The sequence below is a fragment of the Mirounga angustirostris genome, unplaced genomic scaffold, assembly GCF_029215605.1.
Source record: "Mirounga angustirostris isolate CCGP_5_RB_7025 unplaced genomic scaffold, mMirAng1.0.hap1 SCAF_7, whole genome shotgun sequence".
Classification (NCBI taxonomy): domain Eukaryota; kingdom Metazoa; phylum Chordata; class Mammalia; order Carnivora; family Phocidae; genus Mirounga; species Mirounga angustirostris.
The window spans coordinates 74,643,421-74,658,573 of record NW_026991715.1 but is presented as its reverse complement, the minus strand read 5'-3'; the positions used below and the strand labels follow the sequence as shown (position 1 = coordinate 74,658,573).

General features: G+C 44.7%; 1 protein-coding gene across 1 annotated transcript in view; it reads right to left on the bottom strand.

Moving 5' to 3' along the window:
- Positions 1-5,637: 5,637 nt before the first annotated feature.
- RHOBTB3 (Rho related BTB domain containing 3) overlaps positions 5,638-15,153 on the bottom strand; it is a 123,231-nt gene continuing 113,715 nt past the window's right edge. Inside the window, exon 11 of the mRNA XM_064596401.1 lies at positions 5,638-11,868. Within this exon, the coding sequence (XP_064452471.1) occupies positions 11,815-11,868 (54 nt within the window). The 3' untranslated portion in view covers positions 5,638-11,814. The remainder of the gene's footprint in view (positions 11,869-15,153) is intronic.

The window sequence follows — 15,153 nt, the reverse complement described above, 5'->3', positions numbered from 1 at the left end:
CCCAATACTATCAATCTGTTGTAAGGACCAAGTAGAATAATGCATGTCAAGATCCCTGCACAGTGCCAGGCTCACATTTCATAAATGTTTATTTTCCTGCCAAATTAACTCTGTTCATGTTTCATCCCTTAGTTGCCATATCTGTTATATTAGCTATTTAACACATACAGAAGTTTTTTGTTTTTAAAGATTTTATTTATTTGTCAGAGAGAGAGAGAGGGAGAGTGAGCGAGCACAAGCAGGGGGAGTGGCAGGCAGAGGGAGAAGCAGACTCCCCAATGAGCAGGGACCCTGATGTGGGACTCGATCCCAGGACACTGGGATCATGACCTGAGCCGAAAGCAGACACTTAGCCAACTGAGCTACCCAGACGTCCCAGAAAATTTTTTGTTTTGTATAGTTTTAAGATGAGTGTTCTTACCCCTTGTTAATACTATCTGCTATATAATTGCATAATTCTTAACTATATCATTGCTCTCTTAACTCTATCTCTGAAAAATCCAAAGAGACAATCATGAAAGTGCTCCACAAACTGTTAAGTAATAGCCAGTGTAAGGAAATAGTATTACCGTCTACCTTATCTTATGTTCCGTCCTTTAAAATGAAATCCCAGCCCTCCTTTCAATGGGAGAAACCTTTAACAGATCTGAACTGGGTTTTATCCTGCTGTGCATTTAGACAATTTTTCTATTGATTGAAGGCTATTTCTCTGAGAATATTTAGAGTCGCTTGAAGCTGGCTTGGGACCTTGCCAGTGTTTTCCATGGATATGCAACATTATACACATAAAAAAAGAAAGAAAAAGAAAATAGGTCAGAATCTCCTGTAGTTGTGCTGCCTCTTTCCTCAGATAAAGGTCATTCTTAATCTTCCTCCAGCTCCCAGAACGCCATGTGCAATGGTTTTTAAATGTTCTGGGAAGGAAATGGCTTCTATAAAGAAAAGCAGGGAACAAATTTTTCATGGAAGCAAGGGGCCCTACGTGTTTCTCAATTCCATTTAAAACACTGCAAAGATGAGTTCTAGGGAAACTTCATGTTGGTCTATTTCCTGTAGTTAAATTTTGAAATTCCATCCCTGGATAGAACCATGGCTGGAACTTTAACCGTGAGCCCTCTGTGACAGCACATGGAAAATGAGGGGATTCCACGGGCCGGCATCACCACACCTGAGTGCAGAGGATGACACGTATTAACACAGCTGGAGAGTTTCCATTAAACCCAGTGTCCACCACGCTGGGACCAGAGTGAGAATATAGCACTTCTCAGAAACCTAGAAATGAAAAATTCTGAGAATGCCACGGGGCACACTCAGACCACTACGTAACACTCGGGGCATTGAACGAGGCACACATGACAGCAAGCTGCATCCTTGCTCCTCAAAGCTCCCACTGCTCACGAGGAGCACCAGCTGCTCCCAGATCTCTGCTGGCAGCCGAGGCCAACCAAGTCCGTTTCCCAGAGACACTGGCAGTCCCTCCCTCACCCTGAGTCTTGGCCACTGGCTAGACCACACAGCATTCACCATTTTAGAAAAGCAGTTACTTTCACAATTTGTTGTTCCTTGTGTATGAGCTCATTGCCACACTTCCTAAGCCTACCACACAACTTGAATTCCCTTTTTCTATTCATAGCAGTTCCCTCGTCTAGTTTTGACTCAACCATTATCAAAGCATGTGTCGCTCTCTCAGACATTTGTCTGGAAATTCTGTGTATGTGACTCAGTAACAAACAAGTAAGCATGAGCACGCAGGTATCATCCCTTTGGGATGATGTCCCTTATTTTCTAAAAGTGATACTTTTCCAGGTATCTGCTAATAACAAAAATAAAAACTAAACATATATATACATGCATGCATGCATATATAATACATGTACATATTTATGTGCATATATAAAATTTGGTTGATGCTACCATAATCTGCAACAAACCATACACATTAAAAGAAAGCATGGTAGCAACATCTCCTAAAACAAAAATGATGAAATTTAAAACTATGTCACTGAAAAGATGAAATAGAGCACATTATTTCTAGGATCTATTAAATTCTTTTGCTTCCTTGAGCACACACACTATATGGATATTGCTAAATTGTGGATATCAGTACATTTCTGCCTTTTAGCCACCACCCCCCCCCCAAAAAAAATCCCAATTCTCGCAAACCAAGAAATGGTAGGTTTTGTGTTTGCTTCCACTTATGTGGTATTTCCATTCATGCTGGGGAAGTGACTATGTATGTGTTCACTGTGAAACTGATAAAAATGCCTGTTTGGCCCACACTCTGTGGCTGCCCAAGCCTGGGGGCTGGAGTTCTAGGAGAATGCCCAGCCCAGGCTCATCTTGATGCCCGAGCTCAGACATTTCTTGCCTCTTCCAGCGCCCACTTTCATGTCACATTTTAATGTGGGCCTTCACTCACCTTTGTCTGGCTGTTAGCCCACCTTTGTAACTAATCTCCTCAGCTTTCCTATGGGGCCTGGAAACCCTCAAATAAAGTCAAGATGACCCTAACAGTTTGTTTTGTCAAGTACTCTGAAACCTTGGCTCCCTGTTGTAGGTAGGGGTATCTGGTCACTGTAGCAAAAGCACAAAACAAGTATATACTGACTCTACTTCCCAAATGAATTTTACCTTCATTTCTCGCCATCAAACAGAGGTATGCCATTTGGGAATGCACTGGGAAAGATGGGTTTCATAAGTAGATACAGCAAGAAGATATAGGTAATGCTGTTCTTAGATGGGTTTCATAAGTAGATACAGCAAGAAGATATAGGTAATGGCTGTCCTTTGAACCAAGAGCAAAGAAGCCACTCTGGCAGGGGGTGCTTACCCTTGGGCTCAAAAACACCCAAGTGGCTCTTGGAGAGAATTTCAGAATTTCCCATAAATTTGGATGGGGGAAAAAAACCACTTATTTTCACTAACCTATAACTGAAATTTAGCTTTCTTTTAATTATGAAGATAGGCAACAAACTACAATAGTTCCCTATGACTTTGTCACCATTAGTTGTTACCAGTTCCTTGAAATATCATTAACATTCATCCCCACTTTGAAGGTGCAATGCTTACTAAACCCACCAGATCTTATTTAATGTATTAATAAAGAAGCACCTACATTACTATATCACATATTTTTTAAAAATTTTCTTCGCCATAATTGGTTTCCTTAGTATCCTATGTATTTTGTTTCGTACTTCCAAGAATCACTCTAAGAAGTGGTTCACAGGCTCCACCGGACTTCTAAATAGGGCCATGGCTCAAAATCAAAGACTGCGACTCCCTGCACTAGGGTTTCACAGATGAACTTGAGTTGCTGGTTTACAAATACATCATCCCAATAGGAACATGGCAAATGATAATGACTAATGCTTGAGAAATGTGATTTAGGCATGTGCTTCTAACAAGTGTTCAACCCTCCTGGGTCAAGAAACTTCAATGAAAGGGTGGAGAGAAAGAGAACCTGCTGTCAGCAAGCTTTCAGAACTGCAAGGCAAGCCATTGCATAACCATAGTCTGGATTCGCTGGTTGGCCTTCTTTATTCGGCTTGCTGAGATTATGATATTCCTGTCTTCAAGAATGATTATAGGTTACGAGGCCTGCAGTTTCAAAACTGCCCTCTACGGCTATTTGTAAGTTCCTCTGATTCTTCATTTATTGCCTATTGAGTTCCCTGGTTCTTTGCCCTAAAAGTTCTAGCTTATTCCTTTGACTCAGGGTTTCAATTAGACCTTTACAACGGAAGACAGTTCTTTGTCTTCAAGAGAAGCTGACTCCATAGTGTCAGGTCCTACTGGACTTGGGATGACTCTTCCTTTAATTTCAGTTGACTCATATTCTCAGTGGCTGACTCAGAGGCATGGCTCAATAATGACGACATCATTTTAAACTTATAAAATTTGAAGGGAGCCAGGGACAGAAATAGAAGGGAAAACATGTAGAATGAATGATAGGAATAAAAGAAAAACTGTATAACAAATGAATGACGACTGCCAGTGGCCCTTTGTCTTGGAATAAAATAAACTTTACTAATAATAGCACATAATTTACATGTGAGTAGAGTTTATATAGTCATTATTCAGTTTGATGTCCTTAACAACCCAGCCAACGGTTACAAAAGCTGTATCTCAGAGAACATCAAGGACAGGACACAGGTTAGATTTCCCAGATTAGAAAGTGGGGCTTGAGCCAGGACTAGGCTCTCTACTCTTGGGGCAGGGCTTCTCCATGCAACACAAAATCTGAAAAGCCCAGAGTCCTCAGGGGTACTGCTTGAGAAAAACCAAACAAAACATAGAAGAACTGTGTACCGCCTGAAAACTAAATGAGACTCAGGAGCAAAACGGTAAACATCAGCACTTCCTAATGTTTATAACACTCACCAAAGATAGAAAAGGACAGAGAAGCATCGTTGCCATTTGAAGCAAAAAGAAAAAAAAAAAAAGAAATGATAATACATAGAGAAGACAGGATTTAGCAAAAGAAACTGGAGGTCAAAAACCATTGAGAGTCTACTTGAAGTATTATTTCAATTTTTAACAAGGTTATTGCGTATCTATTCATACGTTTGGTTCTTGTTCATATATATTGAAACATAATATATGCATATTGTATTACCAACAAGGCAAAAGAACCTATGATACAAATAATAATGTCTTCGATGGTTTTTAAGTACATTTCCTATATAGTTTTCTGAATAATATCCAACAAAAATTATGTAACATTCTTTGGCTTTATTCAAAATAAGTAAATAACTTCATCTTTTGGTTATTTTGTTTCTTATGATCTCTTACCCAACTACAGGGAAAGCTTGGTGCTCATAAAAGAGAAAAAAAAAAAAAAAAGGAGAATGGAGGGCCCCACTGGTCTCTAAGCATTGTGCACGTGAGCGGTTGCTACACAGGTTTCTAGATCCTGATTTGAATCTCAGGGGCCAGAGCTGTGTGTGTTCCACAAAAGGTCCTTTGAAACTCTGTTCCCTTCCTGGTCTGACAAAGCCCTAGATGGCTGACCTTTGAGGGACAGACACGTTGGTTTGGCTTGGCCTCTGATCTCCGTGAAGGACTGTGAGCCATGCTCATCTGTCTGGGAGCTGCTACCTACTTCCTCCATTATATTTAGCTCTTCGGTTATTTTCCTAATGAGCTGTCTGTTTGCCTCCAGCCTTCCAGCCAGAAAATGAATGTGTGCAAATTATAAACTAAGTACCCAGTGCTTGAGCCCTACAAGGAGCAGCTCTGCACATTTTGAAATCCACCCACTCTAGAGTTCTAGCTGGGGCTGTGTCTTTATTCTGTTTGCCCCATGGCTGGGCAGGAGCACGACCCTCTAGCTCGAGCCCTACGTTCTCTCGAATAACCAGCTCCATAGCTGCCCTTCCCCACACCTCCCCACCTTGCTAGTTTGCTAAGGTAGCTAAGAGGCAGATCAAGCACATGCTTACCATGGCAGCAAGTCAAAGAGAAAGAAAAAATTAAATGTATTTTAATCAACCAGGTAATTACCACTGGAGAATTTTTTACAATTATGATGTAACTTTGAATAGGCTATTTTGAATTATGTGTGGTGGGGTTGGAGGAGAATGAATCTTAGTATTTTTTGATTCGTGAGGACTCTAAAAGTCATCATCAGCCTCTACTGCCTAGCATCCTCCAGACTGGTTTTTGCCCCACCCACTCCTCAATGAATCTTCCACCCAGAGTTGATGTGACTCAGAGAATTCAGTCCTGCTGGAAATGTGGGACTTGGTGAGCCTCAGTCTGCCTTAACATGAACTTCTCAGCTCCTGTCGTTTTACCCTTACACGGCCCCAAATAACTGGAAATTGTAGAAACTCACTACTTCCCATCTTTAAAGCCAAATGACATTTTGGTGGTGGTTTGGAATCTTTATTTTCATGAAGTTGATGAACACCAAAATACATACACGGTTATGTCTTCACAGATAGAATATCGCACAACCCCCACCTCTCATGTCTTATTTTTAATTTTAAGACCTAGGAGGTGCTGTGTAACCAAGCGCTCTCTAAACCATGAGAAGCAGTTTGCACCTCATGGTGGAAAAGCCCATTATCAGTACGTCCATGAGAGTCAACACGGATGGGCACACGGTTGCTACGCAGAAGTGGTTTTCTGCTCAAGGTGACACCAAAGGGTGAAACGACCTAGAGGAGATTTGGAGTTGGTTTAGCAACTGTTAGATATTGCCAAATACTGAGTACTTGGTTTTAAAAAACTTTAATATATTAAATATATATACACAAATATAAATTTGCACAAAAAATAAACTACATGGAGAGTACACATCTTTTAGAGGACTTAACAGCACTTCTTGCGGGGGCGGGGGGACAACAAAAAAACATTACCCAGAGCATTTAAAATACAGTGTCGGTTTTAAATTTTCATTTATATATAGCTTTTAGGAATTGTTTTGGAAGAAATAAAATTACAGGCAGAAGATCTCATGACTTGATTTGCAGTGACAATTTTAAAATTATATATTCAGGGCTCAAACAACCAATACATCCCTTCACCCTATCTATCCCTATTTTTCCCCTGGTAACTTTGTGCTGGGCAGGAACAAAAGGACAGCAGTTGCAAGGTCTGCCTGACATTCTGTGCCTACTTCTTTTCCAGCCCCAGCAGGAAGAAACCATGGGGCTCAGGATTTTATAAACATGAATTTCTTACTCAGTGCTCTAGGGAAGATAAACTCCAAGCCCTGGCAGAGGGGAAAACGCCTCCCAGTTTCCAAAATTGGACAGTCAGGCCCAGTTTGAACCATGGGATCCAGCTGCACCAGAGTAAGCCTGGCTGGCCACAGTGTGGCCACATCAAAGCAAAACACACATGCAATTTGGGGACATTCGCCCTGCAAATTTTGATGGGAATGTGAGTGGGAGGAGAGTCAGTGACAGCCCCTACCTCTTACTTCCAGGTCCCCCCTCCCCCTGGGACCTCCAGGATAAACTGCTCCCGCTCTGCGGTCTGGGACTCTCACTTGTTGAGACAAGGAGCTTGTTCAGCCTTACATATGAATGAAGAGCAGATGGAGAAGTAAGCCTCACTGACCACTGCTTCCCTGAGTGATTCCTCTCCCACACTCTCCATGGAAAGCCCTTCACCAAAAAAAAAAAAATCAATCTCCTGGCCTTTAAATCTGGCTTCTGTCCTAGTGAGAGGTTGCCAAGCACAAAGCATTATGGGGGCTCCTATCGCAAAGCTAACAGGGCCCTGAGCGACCAGAAGGAGAGAGCTGCTCTTTAAAAGCTTTTAAATGCTGTTATATTTTTACAACCACTTACTGAAGAGGTGAATTATTTTCTACCCCTCCTTCCCCAGAAGCATGGCCATTAAGGTTACCTGGAAACCTGTCCAGGAAGCATGTGGCAAATAGCAACCAAGCAATAGAAACATCCGGATCTGTCATCTAAAAGGAGATGGTATCAACAAGGTCATATTTGGGTAGAGGTGGATTGGAAACTTCATTAGTTTGCATGTCCTGGCTATTTTGGGGGGCTGTTTACACACGCATTTGGGAGGGGAGTTTGTTCTCAGCTTAGCTGGTGGGGGAGCTTGGTTGGGCTAAGTTGGAAAAGAGGCTTGAGATTGGATGCTACTCATACTAAGGACTACCCCATGGAAGGAAGAAGCACAAGGAGAATAAAAAGGCGTTGGAAGGCACTGCCTCTGATCTGGAAGGACTTCCAATCTGTTGGAGATGTGATGTACACAGAGAATGACCTGAGAACAATTTTTAAGTTTCAGAAGCACAGTAACATACCATGGAACAGTATCTCCTAGGGAGACAAGACTTCATACTGAAGGTGATTTTGAATAAGGTCTTTAGAGACAGAACGGCAAAGAAGATGGGAGAAAAGATGGGGGGATAGCTGGCATGGTATGTTAGCCAGACGTTCGCACTGAGGACACGAAACAAAAAAATGAGAAGAGGGCTTGTCGAGAAATTTACAGGGTTATTTATTTTGATGTTTTAATTTTCCTGATTGTATGGGTGAGAAGGAAATGACTCCTCTGTCTCTTCATGACCTTAGCTACTGGGGAAAATTTGTGAAAGCCGGGTTTTTCATTTTTTTTTTTTTCTATTTCTAAAGAGCTTATTCCTAATGTGTATTTCATTTCCAACCAACACCCTTTCTATGTCAGATGAGGTGATAAAATTTGTAATTATAGAGAAGCAAAGCTGTGACTCAGCTGTTTCACCACGCAGCCTTGCCCACAGACACAGGGCTTTGGGAACTCCAGCTGGCCGAAAAGCAGCAGTGAGGAGAGGGGACACTAATGAATACTTGCGACATGCACTCCCTTTTGCTTTACCCCAGGATATGTCCTTTTTCCGATTCAGCATTAAGGAAGCGAACTGACGAAACTGTAATTCTGAAAGCTAAGCTATCAGCAAACCCTGTTCCAAAAAATCAGCTGGACCCAATAAGGCAAGCTGTGGGACAATCCCTGGGCTTCCACACTGAACTCTTTCCGCTCAGCAGCCATCCGTTTTCTCAGGGGCATCAGGGCATCTGCGTGAGTCAATGAAACATGGCCACGGATACTCGAGCAACCAGGGAGAATCAGACACTAACAACATAGACAGGAAATCTCCGCAACACAAACAATTCTCAGGAAGGAAAAGGGGCTGAGTGATAAAAGCCCAGCTGACATGCCACACACCTCTCAAATGACAATAAAACCAATGCTGTCAACCTGAGACTGCCGAACCATATTCTAGCCAGCCTCTCGGCTTGCGGGCTTCACAAATGGTGGCTTCATCAGGTACTAAGACTCAGAGAAGGACACTCACCTGAGCATCACAGGACGCGGCCATGGTCTCAGCAAGCCCTCTTGACTTGTAGGAGATGCCTGACCTCGGCCCCTCTGAAAATGGAAGGAGGCACGTATCAGACCTGCACCTAGTCTTCCCCACTCACCTCACAAAGGGCAAGAGGTGTTTAAAGGCATGAACCAGAAGCTGGACTACTTGACTACACCTGTGATATACCATGGTCTTAAAAAATTCACATAAGCCCTCTATGAGTCTTGGTTTCACCATCTCCAAAATGGTGTGAGTTCACCTGACCTGTTTTATTCTACAAAGGTCACATATTAAAAACGCCAGACCAACGCATGGTTCTTTGGGTGAACAACTGTTTTCTGGCTTTGTTTGTATCTACTACCCCGATAAATCGGGATCGATCATAATCTTAGCAAAGTTTCTGTTTGCATTTGTTTCCTCCCTCACATAAAACACACACAACACGCATACTTATAAAGAATCCGAATTCTTTCATTTTCTCCAGCTCCAGTACATTTCTCCAAGTGAACAAGAACAGGAGAGAATTTACAGCACAAGCCAAGAATTACTCATAACATTGCATACATCCAGGAGAAAATATTACACACACAAGCATCATTCTTCCTGTGTGCCCTAAGGGGTGGGGATGGGGGTGAATTTATTTGAACTAAGCTAAACTCTGCTGGACTTGGTTTTCAAGGTGTTTATGCTTTTGTTTGCTCACTCACCTGAAACATCCGTGTCCCTGTGCCAGAAAAGTGCTCAGTGCTTATACTCACGCCCTTCCCGTGGGCCCCCACCCAATTCCACTAAAGCCAGAGAACCTGGGACAGCTGGAGACCCCCCGCCCCCTCCCCCACCAGCGAGCCCTGCAAGGAAGAGGGAAATCAAGAGAAACTATGGATTCCCTACCTTCTCCAGTCCCCAAAGATAATTTTTCAGTAAAAACCTACAAGAACCAAACATCAAAAACCAGAAACAAAACCTAAATAAAAGCACGAAAAATTTAACGAGGCATAGAGATTTCTGTAGGAGAACTTTTAGGGACCAATGAGATTGGAGATCACACAAGGTGGGAAAGGGGATTGGACACCGGTAGGAAAAATCCCAGAGGAACAACTAGCCAAAACTAGGAATGAGGATGTGGGGAACTTCTCCGGAATCTATTTCCCTCTAAATGTGGGAGAAGAGTCAGAGCAACGTGCTGGTGAGAGTCGGGTAAAAGAGTCACCTTTGCGCGGCCCGGACCTTCGGACCTTCGTGTCCAGCTGCTCCCGCCCCCCGCCTGCAGGTGAAAAGCTTTCCCGTGCCCCCTCCTCCTGAGTTAAATCAAGTTCTCTTCAGGTGCTTCTCCTGATGTAAATCCACGGTATCATTCAGGCTCCCTGTTCACTGGCTCAAACCCTTTCAGACCTTCCCAGATCTGTTTTCTCTCCAGTTCTAACCCCATCTTGTGTCACTTCCTCAATACCAAAATTCTGCATAATCCTCAGAACAGATCAACTCCAGTCATCTACATTTTTTTCTAGGTGCAGAAAACAAAAAACTGGGCAGGTCCCCTCAGTTCACTCCCTCCTCACCCACATTTCCTGCTCCTCTGACCAAGTCACCGTCTCCAAGAACAAGCGTCTCCTGGGCTTCCTGCCAGAGTAGTTATTTTACAGCTTTCACTCGAATTTCTAAAAGGCATACTTTTGAACACGTAAATTAACAGACAAGGCAAAACTATGTTTGGAACTAAGAGTGGCAAAATTCTCAAAAATACAAATCTGCCCCAAGTTAGTTTTAAAAAATAAAAGTGCCCTTGAAAAAACAGAAGTGCTTATGAAATACTCAAATTTATCTTCAGTGAGCACAAATACAATTGGTCCCCTAAAAGTGTGAGTAATGATCCAAGGCGAGGGGGAAGGGTCAATGCTGACTGGTTTACAGAAAGTGAATCTGAGTCATGGCAAGGTCCTGAAATTTCACAGGAACTCATTCTGCCTGTAAATGCCCCAGAATCGATGGTGAGCAAAGCGAACTCTGGCCAGGCAGGCAGAAGCGCTTTGTTTTCCATTGTGCGGTGACGCCAGATCCCCCGTGCCTCTGACAAAGGCCTTCGTCAAGCCGGTGTGTCATCGTTTGCGTTTGCCACGGCTGCAGCTCGGCGTCCGCGAAAACCCACTTCCCGACTTGCCAGTGCCTCGGGTGCCTCCTCGGGAGCGTGGGCCGGCGGGCCGGGGCCGCGCGGGGTGCAGCGCCACCTGCTGGAAGCCGCTCGGGAGAGCAGCAGACGAGCCGACCGCGGACCCCGCGGCGTCCTACGGGCGCCCTGTTTGCTTTGAGGCAACGACCAGGCCTGACCGGAAGGAGAACAAAAACACTAGCAGAAATACGCACTCCTGATCCCAGCCCGTCCTCAGGGTGCACACGCGAGCCTTTCCCCACTACAGGATGGGGTGTGGTGTGTGTGCACACGCGAATGTGTCAAGGTGCAGTGTGGTTGTGCATTTGGGTGGGTGCAGAGGTGATCTCTTAAAGGTAGGGAAAGTGGTATTATCGTCATCCTCCTTGCTGGACCCGCAAGGAGTCCTACCGTTGGCAGCTACTCTCGCATAAATTATCCCATTGAATCTCCCACTACTCTGTACACGGAGATAAAACCGTCTCACCCAGATGAGCGGCCAGCACCCTGGCTCTGCTAGCAGAATTACTCAGGACCTCACCACGTTTGAGGATGACAGCACACGAATGAGTTCCCCCCCTTTCAAACGACCGCACCCCCATGGAAGCGGAGACTCCCAGTCCCTCAGCCGGCGGCGCCGGCCGTGGGCGTGGAGGGGATCCAGGGCGGACTCTGACCCGAAGTAAGCTCCAGCCAGCTGAGCCGAGAAGCCTGAAGCCCAACCTCAGCCGGCCGCCTCCGACAGGCTGAAAGGGGTACGTCGGAAGACTCGGCCGGCCCGCGCCCGTGGCTCTTCGTCAGCGATACGCTCCCGCGGGTCACAGTTAGGAGGCGACTTTCCCTACCGGAGAGGTTCCTGGCCTAAAGCCGCTGGACATTTGTGGAAGCAGGAGGCCTGAAAGACAAAGGCAAAGGTGTTTCACCAAGAAAGCTGCTGTTAGCAACGTGGCAGTGTCTGCTGACGCTACCAGAAACACCAGCGAGTGACCCAACAGACTGGGTCTTCTGGGTTTTCCCGGTAACTGAGTAATAACAACAGCACCGTGAGGGCTGACTTAGGCCAGGCAGTAGGCTAAGTACTTCACCTTTTCTTTTCTCATGTGATCCTCACAACTGCTCTAGAAGATCAGCACTATGCTTAGCCCTGCTTTACACATGTGGAAACTGAGGCCCAGAGAGTTTAAGTGGCCTAAGGTCACCCAGCTCGGAGGTGTAAAGATAGGACTCAAGCCCAAGTGTGTCTGGCCCGAAGACCATGCTCCCGGTGTTTACTGCTTCCCAGCTGTTGGTGCCCTATGAGGCCATGAACTGTATAGTGTATTTTACTTGTTATTTCAAGGCCAAAATGACTCATCAGCCGCATGACCACACCACTCATTTTCACTGACCCCTCGAGTAGGCAAGCAGGGCCTGAAGAAAGAGCTTTCGTTCACCTTGTTTTGAGCCCGGATGACAGACCAGGAATGGTTGGAATGAACAGTTCTAGGCCAGAGGTCAGGGGACAGAACCGGACTTCCAGGGCAAAAACAAACAAGGCTCTCGGTGACATGTGGGGGCCCGCAGGCTGGGGCTGGCCACCGTGTCTTGGGATGGGATGACGGGGTGTGAAAAGTGGCCTGCCCCATTCTTAGGCAGCTGGGGTGGATGAGGAAAACACTGCACTCAGCTTCCTGTTCTGCCACATACCACGGGGAAGCTGTACGCCTGACTGGAAGGGCGGCCTTTGGCAGCGTCGTCTCTGACGACTTCACATAGGCCAAAGCTTCTCGCTCTAAAGTGGCAGTAATGACATCCAGGCTAAACTGTTGTCAGGTAACGCAACCCTGTGTGTGAGAAAGTGCTGGTAGACTCCAGGGTTCTGCAGATACAGTGCATGTATGGTTATCGGTTCCACAGGAAAACAAGTATTTTATCAATTCTGACATGCGCTTGTCTGAGGGATGGTAAAGAGATACTATCTGTGCGGTCTTTTGCCCTGTGGCAAAAACTTCGGGACAGAGCTACATATATAGTTCCAGGTTTCTGTGAGGCAGTCTGACCTGCCCGGCTAACCCGAGTGACATGGTCGTCAAAGCCGTCCTGTGCGGCCCAAGGTCACTTCTACCAACAGCAGTGCTGTCCTCCCCCATTGAGCCAACCAGTCCTAAGAGCAAACGAAAATAGTGCCAGGTTTACAGATAAAGGCTCTGAGGAGAGCTGGAGAGACGGAAGTGAGAAGGGAGGGGATGCCGGAGCCCAGGGCCTCCCTGTGGAAGCAGGCGCTAAGCCCCAGCTAGTCTCTCTCTCTCCTGGCCTCCTGGGAAGGCCCAACCTCCCCCACCAGTGCACGGCAAGGGACACGGGCAGTCCCGGTAGCACAGGCCTCAAGCCTCCAGACAAAAGCCTTTTGTCTAGGAGGTGTTGGGAGACGCCACACAACGTGTTTCTTTCTCAATTGATTTTGTTTTTTTCTTTTCTAAATGTTACCTAAATCCTGGAAAGCTATTTCCATGAGCTGATTTTAAAATACCTTATGATATGTGCAAAACCGTCAGCAGCATGAATGTCTACCTTGAGGGGAATGGTGAAGTAGAGGCTGGTGTATTCTCTAACGTTGATGAGAGTTTATCAACACACAAAGAAGTGCCATAAGGTAAAGGGGGGGGTTGTGTCAGGCTCTAAGGGAAAAGCAGAGAGAAAAGCTGCCTGCGGAACTATCTCATGGCGGCGTCCGATAGTACAAAGATAAACGAGGAAGCTGACCAGTATGATACAGTAATGGATGCACGATCTTGTGCATTTGTCAAACCCCACAGAACTGTATAACGCAAAGATAAACCTTAATGTGAAGAAGGGATTTCAGTTAATAATAGTGTTTCAATATTGGTTCATTAATTATAACAGCTGTGCACCTCATGCAGGATATGAACAACAGGACAAGCTGTGTGCAGGGAAGGAGTATATATGGGAAGTATTTGTGATATTGGTTCAATGTTTCTATAAACCTAAAACTGTTCTAAAGAATGAAGTCTTTTACTTTTATTAACAAAACTAAAAACAGGGGCGCCTGGGTGGCTCAGTTGGTTAAACGTCTGCCATCGGCTCAGGTCATGGTCCCAGGGTCCTGGGATAGAGCCCCGCATCGGGCTCCTGGCTCGGCGGGAAGCCTGCTTCTCCCTCTCTCACTCCCCCTGCTTGTGTTCCCTCTCTCGCTGTCTCTCTCCCTGTCAAATAAATAAAGAAAATCTTTAAAAAAAAAAACACAAAAAACTAAAAACAAATAAATGAAAAACCAGAAGGAAATAAAATGCTAACAGTAATGTTTTTTGGATGATGAGATTATGACTAATTTCTTTTTTTTGTTTGTTTGTTTTTACTCTTCAAATTTTCTACATTTTAATTTTGCCTGTTTTTACCTATGTATGTTACCTTGCCAACCAGGAAAAACAAATGTACAGTTTTACAATCTTGTCTGGGTGGCCGGTCTCTGCAACAGAAAATGTATTTGCTCCAAGTGGTTGGTTGTCCAGTTCTTTATACACGGTAGGAACTTAATAAATTTTGCTTATAAAACATAAGCATCTTTAAATATGTTGTCACTCTGTCAGCCTTGGAGCCTGAGAATTTGTTGCCTCATGGCTCAGGAGAGGACAGCAGATTAAAATAAAAATTGTGGGAGGAAGGAATCAGAGCCTTGAAGGATGAGCTGGATGTGTCACTCTGAATTGAAAATCTCTTCTTGAATAGCCAGGGGCCTCTTTGGGCATCTTGAGAAGCATCCAGTAAATGGCATTGACAGGCAGGAGAGTGATGGGTGCGGATATAAGACAAGATCCCAAGATGTTGTGTAATTAAGCAAGAAGCATTGTGTAGAAGTTACAGTCATAGAGCTGGTTTGAGAACTGGAGAAGGTTATGCCAGGAAAAGGCTTCGCTAAGTTCCTGATTCCTGGCAAACCAGTCAAAAAACGGTAACAGATATTTGAGAGCATCAGAAGAGTTTGTTATATTCTAGTTTTAGAGCAAATCTTCATAGTAGAGGTGTTTTGCAGTTTACAATGAATCTTTGCATTGATCTCATTTACTGCTTTCATTTGTCTGTCTGCCACGTGACCTTACGTGACTATGAGCTTCTTGAAGACAGAGCCATGTATTGTTTATTTTTGTGTGGCCTGTGTATGCCTGGCCCATAGTTTGCTGAA